Here is a 23,123-nt window from a genome sequence, read left to right as displayed (position 1 = left end):
CGCATTGTTGCAATGACTCGTATGAACGAGCTTGTTGTAATACTATTAATGGACATCCATCCATTGCAGCAAGTTTTGCTATAATTTCTTCTAAACTGCTCCTTTTCATGAAATTAAAAATACTGGCTTGTTTTTGTGGGCAGGAAGAGGGTCCAGGTGTTTCTTGCTTTTCGATTATTATTTTATGAACTGCTTTCAGATGATTATGGAGATTGCTCGTAGATGATCCTTTGCAGCTCAACATTTTATCACGACTGCACCATGCCTTGTCTTTTTCAACCTTTTTGAAATTATCCCAAACCTCTGACTTATTTGCAACATTCATTTTGGTCTAAAATCAAAAGAAATATTTTAAATATTTTTATCATTGACATTAATATTTAATAATGAAAGAATGTTATATTATTAGAATAGATATTAATAAATTTATTTATGTTGTTTTTGTTTTTACTAACTAAAACAAGAATAATAACAAGCTATAACATAAACTTCCTATTCCTGCTTGTGATTAAACTCAGGGTGAACGGAGCTGTTGCAATGCATCGTGTACTGTGTAGTATGGGTAGTACGCAGGACTAAACTGGTCTGGCGGGGTGCACGTGAGCACACTGACTGATGACATCAGCTGTGTTGTCATTTGTGGATTTGCAAGTTAAACATTCGCTTGACTCATGAAGATTAGTTTTACTACAATATGCTTGTGCCCAAGGCGATTTAAGTCAAAATGTTAACGTTTTTAATCAAATAATTAATTTTTACATATTAATTCTAGTATCTAAAACCAATTTTTTAAATTTACAAACTGGTTTTTGAATTTTACAAATTTATCCAAAAAAAAAAAAAAAACAGTTTTTTAAAAACTTACAGACCCTAGTAGTTAATTTTAATGTTTATGTTACTTTTTTTCGGATAGGAATTGTGCATCCTGTTTCACCTATATAGGGCAAATTACAGGTACAATGAATAAGATATACCCCAGGGTGGGCCAGTGGAAAAGTGAATCCTTGGATGAGTTGACTAAGTTCTTTAATTTTGCAGAAGGTTTAAAAGGTGGAATTAAGGTTTTCCTGTGATGATCGCATTGGTCAGTCTAAGAATTTCATTATCCTCTTCCAGTTTTATTCACTTAACTTTTTTGTTTTCTCTTTCAAAGGCTTACATGAATAAAACATTTTCTGTCTAGCTAATTTGCATCATTCCTTTTAGTGGCCACATCTCTAGAGAAATCAGTAATTTTGTAGTATTCTGCTTATTTTATCTGATATCCCTTTAATGTATGAAATGGCTACAGTTTTTAGTGTGTTAATGATATTGGCCAGTATGTCTAGGCTTCCAGTAAACAGTGAAGGAAAGACTGCTGGAAGGAAGATGTGTGACAAATTCCTAACCAACTGTACAATTCTTACTTTCTTGTGAGGCACCTCCATTAGTAGTTATCTAGTTGGATACTAAACAAACAAGAATAGGCTGCCTATTTGAGATTTGGCCAACCAAACTATATTCTGTATTGTCTTAAACCAAAAGACGATGATGATGATGATGATACAAGATGAGATGAAAGCCATGCCATGCTGGCTGGGATATTGCCTGGTTAAATAAGGACCTGATTGTTTTTTTGTCAAAGAACTGGGGTGAACAGTGGAAAGTCAGTTACTAGAACAAACTCCAACTAAACAGCAGCTGAGTTCAAGACAGGCACTATCAAGGGTATAATTTATTACTCCTATATATTTAGTTCTCTTACATGTGTGAAACTGTTATTCAAAAAATATGTCTAACGTGGAGGTCTCTACTAAACAACTGGTAACTTATTCTTACAATTTTCATATTTTCAGTTTCCAAATCAATTTCATACTTTTATAGAAAATTTGAACAAATTTCTTTGATATATTTATTTTTATGTATTTTATATCTTGTAATATAAAACATACATAAAAATTCACTATAAATATAATATTTGTTTGTTCACATATTTCAAGCTAAATTTTAAAAAACATTTATAACAAATTTTCTCTACTTTTGATTTCATGGAGTTGGTCAGTTTGGCTTTTGAGAGACATATAATACAGTGTTTTCATATGGTGCATCAGCACCCATCTACCCAACTACTTTATGATTAAATAATATCATCATAATATATTTTGTGAATTTTTAGGTTTCCAAGTTACTCACATACCTAGCTAAAGAATACTGGTACATGGAATGTGAAATTTAGTGTACTCACAGAAATGAAGTACTAACATAGCTGAAAAGTCAAATCACTATCAAAAGCAAGGATAATAATGGAATGCAACTTGGCAATAACTTTCTTTTTTAAAAATAGCATATCAAAATGAATTTTGCATTTAATTTTTACGAGCGAGAATTTTTGAATGAAGGAATGAATGAATAGCCTGCTTCTCATTAATCCCTCCTCCCAACATGTTCCCTAATGGAAATACTTTTTTTTGTATATAAAAATGTATTTATTAATATTTTGCAATTTTATTTTAATAAACTGCATATACTATTTGCGGGGATTTTTTTTAATATTGCATAATGCATGCATGATATCTTGCATAATTACATCATCCTTGAAATTCTTATATTTACAGGGGAGCCTATTTGATACATTTTCTAAAATCTTTTCAAATACATTATTGCTATATCACATCATTCATATATAAGAACAATATTTTCCCCCAAAATGGTCTGCTTGAAATAATGTCACAAACATGAAACATTCATTTAATGATTTTTTTTTTTAAATCCTCAATATAAAAGTTTATTAATCACACTACTGATGCAGCAAGAAAATAATTTATTAATTTTACCAACAGCTGAAAGTTTACTTATTTCCCATACGAAGTATAGCACTCTCACATTGCACTTCGCAATTCAAATATAATTAAATACTAATTTCTTTTAATAAACTACAGCCTCCAAAATAAGCTGCTATAATAAGCAAAACTTATTTGCAATAAAGATAGTTAAAGAATTTTTGTCTTTTTAAATAAATTTCGTTTCAAGCTCTCTCTCTTTCTCTACTAATACATTTATTACTCCACTAATACTACTAATTTTATTTAAAAGCTACTTTCATTTTCAAATTTTAAAGGATTTTATCCAAATTGTTTAATTATCTAGCTGATTCTATTTCAGACATTATGCTGATAACAGTGATCATTTGATGCCCTAATATATATATATATATATATATATTGTTTTTTTTTGAATTTTACAAGTTAAAAGTCATATGAAGCAAAGTTTGAAATACATTTCTAATGGCTGAATGTTTCTGCAGACATCCCTAACCCAAATCAATTTAAATTGTCTATTTACACAATTCAAAAGTTACTTATAGTAAATTTAACAAAGAAAATTTGTAACAAAATCATGTTTTTAAGCAAATGGGTTTTTCCATTGAAATATATGATAATGCCACACAACAAATGTGATGAAAACCGAGTAAACAAAATAACTCATTCACCATTAATAATTTCAAACTTCACATCTTAAAATATGTAACTGCTAATTATAGTTTATAAGATTAAAACTAAACACCTTAACTAATTATGTTAGTGATGAAACAGTGATAAGTGCAACAACCAATTATTCATTTTTTTTCTTTCACTATTAAAGTATTAGAAATTTTGTTTTCTACACAGGATCTGAGTTTGAATGTGGAATACTGCATCAATATGACAAAATATGAGCAGTAAGAATAAACAGGGTAGACAGTTATGAATGAAAGAGGTTATGATCAAAATGAATGTTAATATGTATATGGGAGAGCATAACGGTAAAAATGCGGTGAAAAATTAAATGACAAATATTTTAAAATCTGAAGCTAAGCCATGGTAGGAAGTAAAACAATAATAATTAAAAGCAACCTGCAACACTATCACTGAATGATAATTTACTAGACTGAGATGACTTCATTATATACTTCATAAACATGCTGAAAGCACTTTCTCAAAGTACTTAGTAGTTATGGTGAGCACATTCTATCATTCATACAAAAAAATGAAAATAAATACATATAAAATAAAATTTCTGGAGGTGCAAATATGATTTACTACAGTACTTGGTACTAAATTAATTATTTGGTACCAAGTAAGTGACATAATTTATGTTGTGCCCGGTGTGAATGTGTTAAAAAAAAAAAATAATAATGCTAACACCAAGCAGTGGTAAATTCCATTTAATAATGCAGTCTACCACAGTATGGAAATTTTTATAATATTAAATTGTTTGCCCTAGGCACAGCACAAATTGTGTCAGTACTGACTGAAATTTCAGTCAGTACTGTGCAACCAGAAGTGCGAGATCCCTGGACACTTCTGCGCATGGCAGAAGGAGAATCCATTCCAATAACAGGATAATCAATGAGTTTTGTGGGATGAGTGTTTATAATTATATATCGGAAAATTAGCTTTTTTTAATGAAAATTCTAGTTTTTAAAGTGGTAACTATTTTGCTTGTACAACAGTTGGAAAATTTTACGTACAAAAGCATGCATGTTGGTAACGGATTTGTACATCGCTTATTCCTGTCTCCCCTTCAATATGAACTGCCTCTTCTTGGCACACTGCCAGCCAAGGGTCATATCTGTGGTCAGACAGTACATGCCCATGAGGAATGGGATGCAACAAATCATCTCAAACTTCAGTCTGCCATTTGTTAGCCCATGCAACAATTGATTATGTGTGCTTTTGAGAAAAACCAAAGTTAGATTGGAAGGGAAAATATGTTTTTCTTTCTAGTTGCATACTTCACTGATAATTAAGAGAAATTCTATAACTATTTGTATTTTTAAATTTCTAAAAGTGTAGGTATACCATGAAAACTGATCACAAATATTAATTTTACACAAAAATTTCACCGAAAATATTGGCATGTCATACACATTGCCAATTACAGAAATGTGCCTGCATATCTACCCGAAATGGAAGGGACATACTACAAAGTTAAGTAAGCTACCACCAGCTGCACAACATACGCAAAACATAGTCTAGTGAGGATGTGTTAATCTAAATAAATAAAAGACATTTGAGGATTTGTTTATTTTATATTCTTAATCTGCTGTTTACTATCGCTTCCGATGAACTTCTGGGAGTTATTTCATAATTTGGCATTTCTAAGACTTAGAAATTCAAGAGAAACCCATTTCAGTTTTTTTTTTTTTTTTTTTAAAATAAATACAATAGTAGCATGAAAATTAGGACTCTGCTGTATACGTACAGAAAACTAAAGCAAGTAATGTATAATTTAATAACTGTAGCAGGGAATAGCTCTCATATTTTGAATTTGTTGTGAAAGTTATGTTAAGCCATATGTTTAAAAAAGAGAGGATAAATTAAAAATGTCAAAAAATTAATGAATAAAAAAAATCTACATAGTTAAAAATATATTAAAGAAGCATACAAAGAAAAAAATAATAAATAAATCAAAGGCAAACACATTTATACTTAGCCATTAAAGTGGCAGCAGGGAGGAAGATGGAGAGAAATTAAACAAAGTGTTTTTTTTCCTGCAGTGTGCATATCAGTAGGTCAAAGTGAAAAGCACAAATTTGTTATATCTAAAAACAATACATTCTGTTTAATCTGAAATGCGTGTGTGTGTGTGTGTGTTATCATTTAAAAAAACCGAATATTAGTTTCTATGATCATTTTAGAGACAAATGACATTATTTTGTGATATATATATATATATATATATATATATATTTAATATTTCTATTCCAGAAAAATGGCTACTTCATGCATTTAAGTATAACTGCTTACAAAAGTAATTAGACTTTTCTCTGAAATTTCATATTTTGCAAAAATGTCACAATAGGTAAAAAATGATAAGTACTTTTCTATGCTGTTTGCTTATGCTACCTCAACATATCAGTTCAAGCAAGAAAATTTTTGAAGCCAAAAAACTGCTTCCAAACATTTGCCCCCTTCATCTGTAGGATATATTGCATATTTTTTACTGTAAATGTCAAGTAGGCAGACACATAAGTACTACAAATAAGAATTATTCAGTGATTAATATGTTGAAGTAATGCACACTGACAAATATTAGGTTAAAAAAAAAAAAGCTGGTTTCTGAAAATACCAGAATTCCAAGTAGCACATTACATGTATAAAATTTTTCACCTGAAGAACTTTTATATTACACCAACTATGTTGAGGTACAAAACAGAGTATATAAAATTCTAAGCATATATAAACATTTCGTTTGTTTATAGAAATTTGTTATCATCTAAGAAAATGTCAAGTGAAAATATTGTGCTAAAAATAAAGAAAATGGTTAATCAAATACTCAGGCATTTTTGGTACTTTAATAATGTGATAATATTCAAATAAGACTTCAGAGTATTTGAAGATTATATCAAATATGTAAACCATTACCTCACATTTTTAGACCAGGATTTATTTTGCTCTCAATGAAAAGCAATTTAAAATTAATTTATATCTAAAAAATTAAAAATACATTTTAATTAAAAAAATAAATAAAAAACTAAACCAATTAAAAAATACCTAAAACTGGAGAAAAAACTACAAGATGTTAAATTTAAAAACTAATTAAAATGTTAAAAAAAATAATAATCAAAAGAGATTGGAGGAATCAGATTTCAAGGTTAAATTATTAAATGTATATGTTTCTATGTACATATATATATGTATATATATATATATGTAAATCTTTCATGTTTGTGTGTATGTGTATGTATGTATATATATATGTATATATGCTACAAAACATACTATAGCAAAATTTCTAACAATTTTATTGTAGGAACAGGACAAACTTGTCACACTGTGACCACTCCCTATGAAGCTTGAGGGAAAAGGTGAAAAGTGCCATTTCCACACATCATTAATCCTTGCAAAATATACCATGCATCTTACAAAGAACACGGTAGGATGAAACCACTCTCACATACATACACACACACATATTCCCACAATCACCCATCCACATATACACATACGTGAAAAACCAACATACTTCTACAACAGCTGCTCAATAATTTAAATTCATAAAACTAAGTAAGTCCTTGTTGAAAACAAGGTCTGTTTAGTAAAACATAGTATAGCAAGCAACTGATAAGTTAACCTCTCTTCTTCACCTAAATGATGCAAACATCATCCACTGCCAGACTGATGATCTGAAGACCTACTGGTGGTAGTAGTTTCACGAGGCTCATCATTCCTGTGTTCTGATGACACTGACTTTTGACTAGAATCTGAACCTTTCTCTTTTGTTTCGTGGGACTTTTTACTCTGAAGAGACAAATTAGCAAGCTCTTCAGAATAATAATGGGAGGTGTTGAGGTAGTCTCTGAGCCTTCTAGGCAAAGGCAAAGTGTCAATCAAGTCCCTTCTAACAGTTTTTAGAATGACAAACCTGAAACAAATAAACAAACATTGTTATTGTTGACAAAATAACTTACACAATAAACAAACTCTTCATAAGTTAAGCAGATTATTGTAATTCAATTTTCCAAATTATATTTTAATGATACATATATCATTAATCCTTGTAAAATATACCATACATCTTACAGGGGTACAACATACATACATTAATGATAAAACACACAAGAAAAAAAGTTTTAGTAGAAATGAGAAGAATAGTTATAAGAAACATCAGTATAAAACGATTTCAATAGCAAGTGGCAGACATAATATACCCACACTGATAAGTATTTGACATAAGAAAAGCAATCCTTTTTATCCTTGATACTAACCTCTGTATTCATTATTCCATATTACAATTTAATATCTAAATAACACTGCATTTTGATATTACATTATAATATATTTGATATTAGACAATCAATTTTTTTGTTAAGATGCTTAGTATTATCCAGGCCAAGAGAAATGAAAACCTGTCTGGCTCATTGTATTTCCATACGAGGTTGCTTTAGGAATGACGACAGTAGCTGAGAAGAGATTCTACAAAACTAATAAGGAATGTGGAAAGCCAACTGGGGATCACTTAAGGGTCAAAGCTAGATAACTGGGAGGAGACCACTACATAATCTTTTAAGAAACATGACACCCAGAAAGGACTTCTAATGTCCAATTCTCACCAGACTGTAGTGCACCTTGTAAGTAGGTATCTTCTACCTAGATAATGAACAATAAGAATGTGCTGGCAGACTGAGATTCAGGCAACCAAATTGTATTTTGTATTGGTTTAAACTAAAACAAAATGATGGTACAACATGAAATTTCATGTTGACTGGGGCTTCATCTGGTTAAATACAGCTGCTGTTTTTATTGTTATGCCCCTTGAAAACATTCAAGAGATATAACAAAGTTGAGGTAGAAAAAGCAACTAAAACCTGAAATGTGCAAAGATAGCTGAAAAGTCAGCTATTGGAATAAACTTGAACTCAACAACAGCAGAATTCAAAGCAGGCATCATCAACATAAGAAGTATTAATAAGGGGAGGGGGGACTGGCAAAAGAATTAGAGAAGTATCACATTGATATAATTAATATTAAAGCAAAGAAGATCAAACCAGGTGACATTCTTCTAAACAACAAGTACAAGATGTTACATTCATGCATCATTCATGAGAGAAAGGAAGGAGTAGTTAATCACTAGGAATTCTGGTTTCTGTTCCCCCCCCCCCCCCCCTCACTCTCCTTTCCATGCAGTGTCCAGCAATAGCCTTCAAGACCATGACAATAACATCCTCCTCCACTTTAAGGGCACATCAGTTAAAACAGTGAGATTGCAGGCCAGTTGCCAGTTAGAGCATGGGCTCGAACCTGTCAATGACAAGTCAGGAGGCTTCCTGATCAACTGGTGCATAATCCCACTGCCACATACTCTGCTAGGTAGTGCCTGGAAAGGGAGTCCAGGCAATAGTATGTAGGGGCACTATCAAGGACAAGTCATGGCACAGAGACTGGTTTCTCTCTGTATGGATGTCATGTCTATCTTCTCAATGCATGTCCCCATTATATCCATCCATCTAATCAAACTTACAAAGACTCGCACAAACAATAACAGTGACATTGCAATGAAAGCAAACCTCCAGCATAAATTAATCCTATCTAAAAAGTTGCATCACAACTAGTCACAACATACAAACCATGCCAGAATCTCTTCACTTAAAACTCACTTCACATTCACTTTACTAACAAACTAGACATTTTATTGCTGACAGAAACCCAGATGGCTGCTACATCTACTACTGTCTACCTCCAGTACCCAAACTACATACTTCACGATTCTTTTCATGAGAAGGGTGGCACTTGTGCTTTGTGAAATCTGACATAGCAGCCTGTCAGAGAATGGCTAATGTGGAATCCCTTGCTTTTCAACTTCTATGGCTTAAAGATTCCTTGCTTCATGTAGTAACATTCATTTGTTGCATTTATTGGTCTCCAAACACCAATAACCACTCAAATATCTGCATGTTTCTTTCCATGAAACTCAACCACCTGCAACAACCAGCAACTCAGACCACAATCTTGTACAAGTCTCATCTCTCACAGAACACCTCTCGTCCAACCACTCCCAACCCCCGGATCCTCTGGCACTACAAATGAGCCAACTGGGATGACCTCCAGAATTTCTACTCCTTTCCTTAGTTGATCTATTGCTTCTCCACATCCAATCCCAACATCTGCTCCAAATGAGACAGACATGGCATGAATGCCTCCATCACCCAATCTAACCAGAATCCTCATCTGCTCTCCAAACTCTGGTTCAATAGAAAGTGTATCAAAGCAGACAAAGAAAACAATTCAGCTTATTGCATGTAGCTCACATTAAAAACTCCAGCATCATACTTTGCCTGTATCAAAAAATGTAACATATGCAAATCAGTCATGTCATCAGCAAATCCAGATTCAATTTCATAAAGGACAACAACAGAAAACTTACCACCTGTCCAAATGGAATTATGCTTTCTGATCCCTTGCAGACTGTTGGATGTAATTTCTGCTCTCCTACACTTCAGCCTCTCTCCCTCATCATCCTGCTGATGGCACCACTGTTACTTCACCAAAAAGATAAAGCTGACCTCCTGGCATCACTCTTTTCCTCAAACTCCTGCATAGATGACCAAGAGAAATCACATCCTACCATACTGAAATCTAAGCACCTTATGCCTCCTATAGTTTTTCAAAAAACATCAGAAAATTACTGAATAACTTGGATACTAAAAAGCCTTCTGGTCCTGATGGCATCTCTCAAATTATTCTCAAACATTCTGCTCCAGAGCTGACATCATCTGTATAATTTACAATACATATCAGGTACTCATCCCAATGCATGGAAGCAATCTCATATCCATCCTATTCCAAAAAAAAAAAAAGAAAAAAAAAAAAACGGCAATAGAAGTTGGCCATCAAACTACCGACCAATTGCCATCACCTTTAACCTCTCCGAAATAATGGAGAAAGTCATCAAAAGCCAACTCCTCCACTACTAAAGGCCCACGAATTAATCAGCAACCATCAGTACGAATTCCAACATTCAATATTCACAACCGACCTTGTAGCTTACATCACAGACCACTGGACACGTACCATGAAAAGGTTCAGAGAAGTGCTGTTGCCCTTAACATTTCCAAAGCATTCACCTGTGTGTGTGTAGGGGGGGGGAGCTTGAGGTCTACTAAACAAATTGTCATCCTTCAGTATCCCTGTCACTCTCTGTAAATGGGTAGCCAGCTTTCTCTCTGGTTGTTCTCTGCTAGTCATGGTAATGACTCCCTCTCCACAAGCACACCAATGCTGGTGCTTCAAGGCTCTGTTCACCTATTCTCTTTCTCCTGTATATAAATGACCTACTCTCCGCTCATCCTACTCATTTGACAAATCACGCAGAATTCTGACATTCCTGGCTATAAGATCTACAACTAGTGCCTTAAACATTGATCTACATATCACACATCAATGGGTGAGGATAACCTTTTCATGTTCAATGCCACCAGAACACAGTCTTGCCTTTTCTCATGTAAAAGAGATAGAGTACTACTGAGATTTACTACTGTAAAATCTCAGTAGCACACAGACAAGATCAGATCTCTTTGCTTGGCCCAACATTTACCTCCAGTCCTTTCTTTTAGGCTTGCACGGTGATCCGAATGCATTTTTGGAAATTATGGAGACAACTACCGTGTTTGAATAAAAACTTTAGTTTACTATTACTAAAATTTTACAATTCGACGTTTCGACCTTTATGTTAAGGTCATCTTCTGGAGCGTACAAATATACACAGGAAACAAGCTATACCACAATCATACTGGTTCGTTAAAGACACTGACTAACCGCTACCACATTTGTTGGCCTGACCTCTGGTGGGGAAAAAAAAAAAAAAAAAAAAAAATTTATACATCAGCGCTAAAGTCCTATTATTTGTGTTGTCTACTATATACATATATTAACATTATATTAACATCATTCCAGCCAGTTGGAGTGGAATGGTTTCTAATAATAGCAGATTGGCTAGAGTCCTGACTTGTGTTGAATCTTTCAAATTAGGTTGGCTGAATGTGTGCCATCCAGATCCTTGGAATTTTCATACCATCTTTGTTGTTGATATTTGGGTGGTTTATCAGGATTTCGCAGGATTCTTTAAATTTTCTTTCGTACCATGTTTTTGTACGGTGTAAGGAGCAGGTGCTTTTCCAGTTGATTTGGTGTAAGGTGTTGAGTGCGTGGTCTGAGAGGCCTGCTTCACCATAATGGTTATATTTAATGTGTCTAATGTGTTCTTTTTTGCGTATAGGGATTGTCCGTCCTGTTTCACCAATGTACGGTAAGTTACAGGTGCAGCGGATGCAATAGACTCCAGGATGTGCTAATGGGAGGAGAGGGTCCTTAGAGGAGCTGAATATAGTTTTAAGTTTAGTGGGTGGTTTAAAGGTGGCATTAAGGTTATAATGTTGTAGGATTCTGTTGATTTTTTCTGATAACCCTTTAATGTATGGGATGGCTATGGTTTTACTGTAGTCTAGATTCATTTTTGTTGTGGTTTTATAGAGTATTTTATTGACAGTATTTTTGTTATAGCCATTGTTGATGAATGTGTCACTAATGATTTTTAGTTCTTGTTTCAGGGCCTGCTGGTTAGAGCAAATAGTTGTGGCTCTGTTTTTAAGGGTGTTTATGACTCCATATTTTTGTGCTGGGTGGTGATATGAATTCGCATGTATGTATTGGCCCGTGTGTGTAGGTTTTCGGTAGACCGTGAAGGATAGATTGCCTGAAGGAAGACGTGTAACTAGTGTGTCTAGGAACGGGAGCGAATTTTGGTTTTCGATTTCGATGGTAAATTGTATGCGTTCGTGTTGTTTGTTTAGGTGGCTGAGGAATGTGTTTAGCGTTTGTCGACCGTGCGGCCAGATCGCGAACACGTCGTCAACGTATCTGAGCCAGATTGTCGGTCGAAGCATGGCGGAATCAAGAGCCCTTTGCTCAAAGGTTTCCATGTAGAAGTTCGCGATTGGGGGGGATAATGGTGAGCCCATGGCCGTACCTTCCTTTTGTAGGTAGAATTTGTTTTGCCACACGAAGTAACCGGACTTTAGTACGTGGGCAAAGAGGGCCGTAATGTCGGGCGGAAATTTGTTTTGTAGTAGTAGAATTGTGTCATTGATGGGGACATTAGTGAAAAGGGCAGAAACGTCAAAACTGACTAATAAGTCGTCTTTGTCGAGTGTTATGTTTTTGATTATGTTTATAAAGTGTTGTGTGTTTTTTACGTAGAAGGGGGAATGACCTACCAACTCCTTGAGTGTTGCCGCTAATTTCTTGGCTAGGTGGTAATTGGGACTGTCTATTCCTTCCACTATTGGTCGAAGGGGCACATTTTGTTTGTGTATTTTCGGAACCCCATATATTCTGGGGGGGCGGGCATAGTGGGGTTTGAGTTTTTTAACTGTGTCTGGTGGCCAAGAAGTGACGGACTTTAATAGTTTTTCTGTTTTGTCCTTTATCCTCTTTGTTGGGTTATAATTCACCATTTTATATGTGTTGTTATCGGCTACTAGTTGGTTCATTTGCAGTATGTATGTTGACCTGTCAAGGACAACAGTGGCACTGCCTTTATCAGCTTTCGTTATTATTATGTTTTGTTTGGCTTTTAACGATTTGATTGCTGCTAATTCTGTTTTAGTCAGGTTATTCTGTATGGTTTTCTTGGTATTTAGGACATTACTGGTTTCTAGTCGTATTTTGTCTGCTATGTTGTTAGGTAGGGATCTGATGCCTCTTTCAATGTGGTAGATAAAATCTAATGGAGTCATAAACACCCTTAAAAACAGAGCCACAACTATTTGCTCTAACCAGCAGGCCCTGAAACAAGAACTAAAAATCATTAGTGACACATTCATCAACAATGGCTATAACAAAAATACTGTCAATAAAATACTCTATAAAACCACAACAAAAACAAATCTAGACTACAGTAAAACCATAGCCATCCCATACATTAAAGGGTTATCAGAAAAAATCAACAGAATCCTACAACATTATAACCTTAATGCCACCTTTAAACCACCCACTAAACTTAAAACTATATTCAGCTCCTCTAAGGACCCTCTCCTCCCATTAGCACATCCTGGAGTCTATTGCATCCGCTGCACCTGTAACTTACCGTACATTGGTGAAACAGGACGGACAATCCCTATACGCAAAAAAGAACACATTAGACACATTAAATATAACCATTATGGTGAAGCAGGCCTCTCAGACCACGCACTCAACACCTTACACCAAATCAACTGGAAAAGCACCTGCTCCTTACACCGTACAAAAACATGGTACGAAAGAAAATTTAAAGAATCCTGCGAAATCCTGATAAACCACCCAAATATCAACAACAAAGATGGTATGAAAATTCCAAGGATCTGGATGGCACACATTCAGCCAACCTAATTTGAAAGATTCAACACAAGTCAGGACTCTAGCCAATCTGCTATTATTAGAAACCATTCCACTCCAACTGGCTGGAATGATGTTAATATAATGTTAATATATGTATATAGTAGACAACACAAATAATAGGACTTTAGCGCTGATGTATAAATTTTTTTTTTTTTTTTTTTTTTTCCCACCAGAGGTCAGGCCAACAAATGTGGTAGCGGTTAGTCAGTGTCTTTAACGAACCAGTATGATTGTGGTATAGCTTGTTTCCTGTGTATATTTGTACGCTCCAGAAGATGACCTTAACATAAAGGTCGAAACGTCGAATTGTAAAATTTTAGTAATAGTAAACTAAAGTTTTTATTCAAACACGGTAGTTGTCTCCATAATTTCCAAAAATGCATTTACCTCCAGTCTTTTCTGGCATAAACACATCACATTAATAGCCTCCTCAGCACCCAAGAAACTTGGCATTCTCTTTCATTCAAGAGACTATTTTACACCCAACCAACTCTTAACTTTATATAAATCCCAAATCCACCCATGTATAGAATACTGCACCTAAAACTTCTCTTAAAATCCTTGATGCATCCAGAGGCAAGAAGCAATTAGGCTCATAGATAATCCCCCTCCCTTCTTAAAGATTCACTTCAACCTCTATCACTGGCACAGTGTTTCAGCACTGCATCTAGTACTTCCATGGTTACTGCTCCAGTGAATTGGCAACCATCATTCCTCCACTTTTTTTTGCACCTGTTAACAGAAGAACAGCTGCAGAGCACCCCTTTAATGTGCAACTGCAAACACAATTGAATACACTTCTATTCTATTCTTCCTCTTTTATTCCATCCACCTCTGTCCTCTGAAACAGACTTCCTCATGAAGTATTCCCAAACAGCTACAACCTGCAACTCTTCAAAAAACTTCTTAGTCCTCATATGTTCGCCACACATGGCATGATGTGCTTACAGATCCCTTAGTATTCAACAACAAACACGAGGAAAAAAGGATGCAGGCAAATATCATATTGGGGAAATGGACAATGAGCCTTATTTGTGCTTATGATCCTATAGAAGATTCTACTAAGGAAGAATTTTTTGAGTCATCAGAGAAGGCAGCTGACATTATATTACATATATATATATTCATGCTTCTTATATACTGACTGAGATCAGAGAATTAGAATAAATAATGAAATTTATTAAAATATGGAACGTTTCATCGGGGTGGCCGACTTCTTCAGACGTGATAGAACAAAGAAAGCCAATAAAAAACACTGTAAAGAAACATTGAGTCACTATAAAACCATAAATTACAAAATCAACCATAAACTACAGTTATTTTGAACTGGAGCTACAGTCCGTGTTAAAGTTCTATTGCTAGAAAACCTGTGCGCGTGTGATTTCACGAGTGCAAATATCTGACAGCAGAGGTAAAAGAGTCAGGCAAATTATAGCTGAGGTTACTGTTTATATGAAGAGGGTCCATGACAATCTCTTTAGACTCGATTATGTGGCATTCTACTTCATTGTGGCATATGTGCAGGTTTGAAGTTGTTGTCCAAGTTTATCTCATGTTGGCGGCCTTCATTATTTGTGTTAACCGAAAACAGGACATAGCTTGAGAGGGCACTAGTTCTAGTTCTTTTGTAAACGATGTCTCTTTGGTGTTCCTCGAAACATAGGAGGATGGACTTTTCCGTTTGGCCATAGTATGGTTTCCTGCAGTCACATGTGATTTTGTACACACCTGGGAATTGTAGATGGTTGTGAGCTTGTTTGTGATTGCTTAAACTTGATCTTAGTTTGGGAAGAGTAGAGAAGCACGTTTTTATGTTAAACTTTCTTAAAATTCTACTCAGTTTCTTGGAGAGCATGCTGATGTATGGCAAGGAGATATAGCCTTTGGGGTCATCATGTATTTCTACGTTGTTTTGTTGACGATCATCCTGCGTTACTATGTTGTTTTGTTGCCGTGGTATAGTTATTTATTGATACTTTTGGAAGAGTAGCCATTGTTTTTGAAGGTCCTTTCAAGACGTTGTAGCTATTTTTTTAGTTCCTCTTCATCTGACAGTACAGATCTAGCACGATGCACTAGAGTTGAGATGATATCCATCTTCTGTGCTGGATAGTGATGTGAGGATGCATGCAGGTATCTGCCTGTGTGTGTTTTCTAAAGATGGAGATTTTTATGTACTCAGGTGTTTTAGTAAGTTTAACATCCAGGAAACATAGAGATCCATTTTCTTCCATCTCCATGATTAATTTGATGTCTTGATAATTGTTTAAGTGATTGAGAAAAGTGTGAAGATTCTGAATACCGTGTTCCCAGATGAGGAATATGTCATCCACATATCTAAGCCAAATTTTTGGTTTAAAAGTAGAAGAAGAGATTGCCTTTTGTTCAAAGTCTTCAAAAAAGATATTCGCTAGTATTGGAGAGAGGGTGCTGCCCATTGCTAATTCTTTATCCAGTTTGTAAAGTTTACCTTCAAATTCAAAGTAGCTAGAGTTAACAATGAGATAGCAGAGAGAACATCTTCTTAATTTTAGAGACAAGTCTCTAAAATTAAGAATATAGAACTCAAATCTTCTGACATCATGGTGAGTTTTGACGTAGTAGCCCTCTTTACAAACATTCTGACGCGGAATGTTTGTAAAGTAAATTGTAGGACTTGACTATACAACCATTATTGAAGAAAAAATGAAACAAACCTTGGAGTCTCAGTGGCAACTGTCTGCAAGGATAGAAAAATAAGAACACCATGGTGGACATAAGAAGTTAAAGAAGCAGCCCTGGAAAAGAAAGTACACCAAAAGTACCTAGCAAATAAATCAGCACATGCCCTAAAAGAACACAGAGGAAAATGTAAGAGAGCCAAGCTGTGTGTAAAAGTAGCTAAACAAAAGTCATGGGAAGACTTGGTAAGAAAATATCAGGTAGGTGACAAAATTGGTGACTGTTATTGAAGAAGCTTAGAAACGGAGGAAGAGTACTGTAAAAGGAATCAAAGACGATAAAGGTGACATAAAAATTGAAGATAAGGCTATCCTAGATGTCTGGAGTAATTACTTAGAAAGACTGTTAAATAAACCAAGCAGTGACAGAACCATACTAGAAAATTTTCAAGAGGAATACAAAGAGGAGTACATATCAATACTTGAGGTAGAAAAAGCTGTAAAAAACTTGAAATTTAGAAAAGTAGCTGGAGTAGATGATATCTGACTTTTTAAGTATGGAGGTATAAAAGTTTTGCAGTGGCTACACTGCATAATCCAGAGGGATGGTCAAAAGGTCAAATTCCAACTATTTTAGTAGAGCTCTCATTATGAGAGCTCTACTATCCATCTATAAAAAAAGAAATAAAATTGAATGTGAGAATTTCAGAGGAATTTTTTCTACTAAGTGCCAAGTAACATTTATGCAGCATACTTGCATAACCAGCAAAGCAAACCAACTTCACTGACTCCTCTTTTATTCCATCTACTTCTGTCCTTTGGAACAGTCTCTTCCCCAAAGATTACAACCCTCAGCTGTTCAAGCAAGATGTGAACAGACTCCAACTCTCTTCTATTCCTCTTGCCCACACATGGCACTAATGTGCTATAGGCCTTGTGGCTTTTCATGTGTGGATCGGATATAAAAACTTCTGTCCTTTGGAACCATTTACTCTCCCTCCCCCCTGCTCTGCATTCCCAGAGATTACAACCCTCCAGCCATTCAATAAAATGTGAACAGATTTCTCCTTTCTTCTGTTCCTCTTGTCCATGTATGGTACTAATGTGCTGCAGGTCTTGTGTACTTTCGTGGATCAATTTAAAAAAAAAAAAAAAAAAGAATGAGAAAAAGGTTGTGGAAGAGAAACTTGGAGAAGAAAATCTGATCTCTCAAGATCAGATTTTCACTCTAAGAAGATAGTTGAGAAATCATTGGAATATGACAAGGATCTGGAAAAAGAATATGAAAAGGTGGCCAGAAAAAAGCTTTTCAAAACACGATTATATAGGGTGAATGGAGCATTATACAGAATAATACATAGTCTATATTTAATTTGTCAGTCAGCAGTTAAAATTGAAGGAAAACAAGAAGATGGTTTCATGTAACATCAGGAGTAAGACAAGAATGCAGATTTTCTCCACTTCTATTCATCATCTATGTGGATCAAATTATGCAAGAAAGTGGCATCAGGCCTGATATTAGAATTGGAGATATCAAACTTAGCTCTTTGTTTTATACAGATGTTGTACTCCTAAACACATCTAGTGCAAGTCTCCAGAATTCTCTAACTAAACTGAATAACAGTTGTAACAAATTTCACATTAAAATCAGCAATAAAAAGACCAAAACTATGAAAATAGACAGGAGCATAGAAAACTTCAGCCGCATTCTGAATGGAGATCCTATAGAAGAAGTAAAATATTTCAGGTATGAAGGCATAGTTTTTAGTGAAGATGGCAGGTTAAATCTGGAAATAGACAACAGAATAAGCAAAACCGATATGGTGGCCAGCTGAATAAATTTACATAGAATAAGAGAGAAATTAGTCAAAACACCAAACTAGCAGTATACAAGATGGTGTTCACACCAGTTTTAAGTTATGGATTTGAAGATGGTTAGGGTAGGGTACACATCAGGAAATTGATGATGACGACTTTTAGATGGATTCCAGCTGAGTTATTGTGATTTTTCTCTTTGTTTCTTAATTTTCAAAGTTTGGTTAGAAAAAAAGCACTTGATCAAAGACTAGAGACCACAGATATGAGAGTTCTGAGAAAAATTAAGGAAGTGAATAGATGGCATCACTGGCACAATCATATTAAAAATGAAGATATTAGAAAGGAACCTGACATTATTAGCATTGAAGAATGTGTCAGCAGAGCTAATCTAAAGTGGTATGGCCAATTAAATAGAATGGGTTAGGAAAGATTCTTGCAGCAGGTGTTTGATGCCAAGAAAGAGAGCCAGATGAAGACCAAGGCCTAGTTGGATTGATTCAGTCAAAGTGCCTGATATTGGGGTGCTCACAAGTAATAGACTGATTTGGAGGAAAATCGTTAATAGGAGATTAATAATAATGTAAACTTCATCATGTAGTTCTATCATAGTAACCTGAACACCCCCCCCCCCCTCGAGGGTAGGGTACACATCAGGAAATTGATGATGACTTTTAGATGGATTCCAGCTGAGTTATTGTGATTTTTCTCTTTGTTTCTTAATTTATGAAAAACAGTGTCAGTCCTCTTCTTTTTTAGATTTCCCACTGTTTGCATTTGTATACTATTTTATGTTGTCAGTTGATGCACCTTATGTATGATTTTTCCAGGAAATAGAATGGGGAGATCTATTTTGCCTCCTTAAACTCACTATAGCAAACTTTGTGTTATATTGAAGCATTTCTCTGGTCTCTAGGAATTCAATTCGGGGTGTTTACAGTAGAAAAAACTAAGAAAGCTCAATGAAATACCACCACACCACCTTGCTTACTGGAAGTGTGAGGTGGCTTGCAGCCACATTTGGTCACTAGAGTAAGTCTTTTGATTTTTGTCCATCCCCTATCCACATGCAGTGTGAGTACTATTCTCAATGACATGCCAGTCATACTACAGGAGACGCAGACCCCACCCCACTCGAAGGGTACAGCAGAAAAACAGTTCTGCAGGTAGGATGCTAGTAGTGCACAGGACTGAAATAAATAGAATAGTAATGAATCCAGTTTGGTTCCCAATCAGCTAGTGCGAAATCCTGTAGCCACATACGTTGCCAGCTTGTGACTGGAGGGAATCCAAGTATAGTGGTGGCAGGTAAAACTGTCAAGGCCACATATGGACAGTATGTTTGCGAGTCTGTCACCTCTCAGTGCATTTACCTAATTCTTATTACTATTTTTTCCCTCATATAATGCATTACAACACAATGAAACATGATTTTACTGCACATCATAAGATTTTCCCACTAAAAAAAGAAAAAAAAACATGAAAGTTTTCATATCCACTACAACATATGTGGCCTAGCAACAAACTATATACACTGCACTCATTTACAGCAGTCAACTAAATCAGGAGTTTCTATTCATAGCAGGCAATCTAAATACCCACTGTGCACTTAACTGCAACTACACAGTTCCTTCCACTAAAGGTGGCAACTTGTACATTCATCAGAACTGATAACCCATGCAAGAATTGTAAAACTTCATCCCTGTCTCGAAATCTCTTTACCAAACCAGCTTATAGCTTTCATTTGATGTCTCTACTGCTCTTCAAAATCTGATAACCTATCTGACCTCTACAACCCCCCCCCCCCCCCAATGGTGAACTCATCATTTTTGGGGACTTCAACGTCTCGAACTCAAATTTGCCCCCCCCCCCCTCCAGTTCCACAAAATAAACAGGAAATAAATGGATTAATTTAGTTAATCTATTTATTTCCAATATACTGTGCATGCTTCTTGGTAACCTCACACAAATCTCCTTTGCCGTGGAACAACTTTCACCCAACAGTTTTCAATCTCATGTTCTTTGGCACTACCAGAGTGCCAAATGCAACTAATACTTCGGTTCTTCTGATTCAAACACTTGCTCAGACTGAACAACAGAAATCACATTCATTCATAGGAATGAAAGCCTTCATTCATCCAAAATCTTGGGTCAAAATAAAAGCAGTGGTTCTTAAAAAATCCCCAGCATACCAAAAGTGGCTCAAGACCAAAACTCCAATACTCACTCCATCTATATTGCAAATTGCAACAGCTTCAAACCATTAACAAATCCAAATCAGATGCATCAAATGCTATAGACTTCCAAATGGCAGTTGAACCTCCAGTACCTTGCCAAGGGCACAACTTTTATTCACCCATGTTATCACCACTCTCACATCCAGATGGTACCATATGAGGGTGGTCTGAAAAGTTCTCGGCCTAACAATGAAAAGACAGATTTATAATTTCAAATTTTTTTTTTATTTTTCAACATAATCCCCCTTAAGACTAATACGTTTATTCCAGCGATGCTCCAGCACCATTATCCCATCCCTGTAGTGGTTCTCAGTAACATCTGCAAAATACCCCTCTACAGTTGCAATCACTTCTTGATTCGAAGAAAAACGCTGACCAGCAAAGAAGAGTTAATTTTGGGAAGAGACAGAAATCAGAGGGAGCCAAATCTGGGGAAATAGGGTGGATGTTCCAACAATTCATAGTGAAAATCCCTTAATTTTCCCATTGGCAAAACACCTTTGTGAGCAGGTGCATTTCCTGATGAAAGATGATTTTTTTTCTTCTGCAAACTGGGTCTTTTCTCACAAATTTTTTTGTGAGAAAAGACCTAGTCTAGTCTAGTCTGGTCTGGTTAAAAGATTGGAATATCATTCCCCAGTTATTGTTTTACCCTTTTCAAGATAATTAATAAACAAAATACCTTTAGCATCCCAAAACATCAATGCCATGACCTTTCCTGCTGATGGAACCAACTTTGTCTTCTTTGGCGCTGAACAACCGCTTCTGTCCATTGTTTTGACTGCTGTTTGGATTCTGATGTGTAATGGTGAATCCAAGTCTCATCCAAAGTAATAAATCAACTCACAAAATCAGTTTTATCCTTGTTAAAACGCTCCAAGAACTGTTCAGATTTTCATGCGAGTGTGTTTTTGATCTGCTGTGAGCAAGCGCAGCACCCATCTTGTGCAAAGCTTTTTCATTTTCAATTCTTCATGCAAAATATATCCTACACGTTCTTTTGAAATGCCTATAGTCTCGGCAATTTTGCGCACATTGACTTGCCAGTTATCCAATACCATATCATGCACTTGATCAATGATTTTGTGGTGTTGTTACACTTTTTTGGACGGATCATGGATCATCTTCAAGGCTAGTACAGCCACATTTAAACTTGGCAGCCCATTTCTTAATCGCCGAAAACGAAGGAGAAGAGTACCCATAAACTTTTATGAACTGCGAATGAATTTCTTCTGGAGTTAAACCTTCTTTTACAAAGAATTTTATAACCACACAATACCAAATTTTATCCATTTTAAGCGATACAGACAACACTTTTGCTTCAGACAGCTGTATAAAGCAAACTACTTGATAGAATGACTTGCAATTTTACATGGATGCTTATGACAGATGTACCAACTTAGAAAAAAAAATCTTGCCAATAGTGTTGCCATCTATGGTTGAGAACTTTTCAACTGTCAAAGCAGGTGAGATATCCTACTTTGACATATGTTGGTGGTGTTAGTTTGTTGAAGGTGAGGATGATGTTTTTAGTCAGAACGAGATGCCCATCCCTAGATATCAGGATTCTCATTGTGGCTGTCAATCCTTGGTCTTGGGTTTAGACCATATCTCTTCATTAAGAAGATCAAGGAGGTCCCACTCTGACATTATGTCTCTCGAAAAAGGTTCAAGTTTTGTGGGGTGTTGATCAACAAAATCAATACATTCCACCATCATATCCAGTTCATTCTTAAGTTAGAAAACAATCATATTTCCTTTTTTAGATTTTTCTATTACTTTGTCAACAGATGATAATCTTCACTTCTCAGTATTCATCCTCTTTTACACCATCAAGACTTTAGTACATCAAGCACACTCTCTTTATTCCAATGAATTGCTTATCAAGAAATAAATCACATCAATTCCACCTTTCTTATTAATAGCTTTACCGAATCATATGTCAACAAGATAATAATTATAGTTTCCTCATCATCTGCCTCTCATCGAAACAAATGGTGTCGTGTCACTGTTCCCTATGTTAAATGCATCTCAGAAGGTATAGCCAAACTACTTAGCTCCACTGGTCCATGAGTGTCCTTCCATCCTATCAACACAATATCTACTTTTCTAGGCTCATCTAAATATAAACGTCTGCCTTTAGACAACCCTGGAATGTATCAAATCCCTTGCCAGTGTGGATTATCATATTTTGGTCAAACAGGTAGATCTGCAGCCATATGATGCGATGAACATTTAGAGTATATTAATTTCTATAACCCAGAGCAATCAGGACCTGCAGGGCATGCTATCACCACCAGACACAGAATTCTTTGGAAGAAAATTAAGGTTCTCTACAAAAGTAACAATCTCTTGGAATGTTTGAACAATGTTGTTTATTTTGTCTCGGATGAAAGAATAAATTCTGAAATTTTCATTCTCAGTACAAATTATTTTACGAATGTAGCCTGCATTATCAGTCTCCACACTTCCATGGACATAATGAGTGATGGAATTTGTAAGTCAAATTCAGTTAC

The 23,123-nt window shown here is 35.3% G+C and overlaps 1 protein-coding gene across 4 annotated transcripts in view; it reads right to left on the bottom strand.

The window, feature by feature from the left end:
• Positions 1-6,749: 6,749 nt before the first annotated feature.
• Socs16D (Suppressor of Cytokine Signaling at 16D) overlaps positions 6,750-23,123 on the bottom strand; it is a 162,173-nt gene continuing 145,799 nt past the window's right edge. For all 4 annotated transcript variants that reach the window (XM_090408619.1, XM_090408626.1, XM_090408613.1 and 1 more), the window contains one exon: positions 6,750-7,386. In XM_090408619.1, coding sequence (XP_090264745.1) covers positions 7,125-7,386 — 262 coding nt within the window. In that variant the 3' untranslated portion in view covers positions 6,750-7,124. The remainder of the gene's footprint in view (positions 7,387-23,123) is intronic.

The sequence above is a fragment of the Typopeltis vanoorti genome, chromosome 2 (genome assembly GCF_054136105.1).
Source record: "Typopeltis vanoorti isolate ZY-2024b chromosome 2, IOZ_Tvanoo_1.0, whole genome shotgun sequence".
NCBI classification, from domain to species: domain Eukaryota; kingdom Metazoa; phylum Arthropoda; class Arachnida; order Uropygi; family Thelyphonidae; genus Typopeltis; species Typopeltis vanoorti.
Note: the sequence above shows the minus strand (reverse complement) of the source record. Positions and strands in the feature narration are given on the sequence as shown.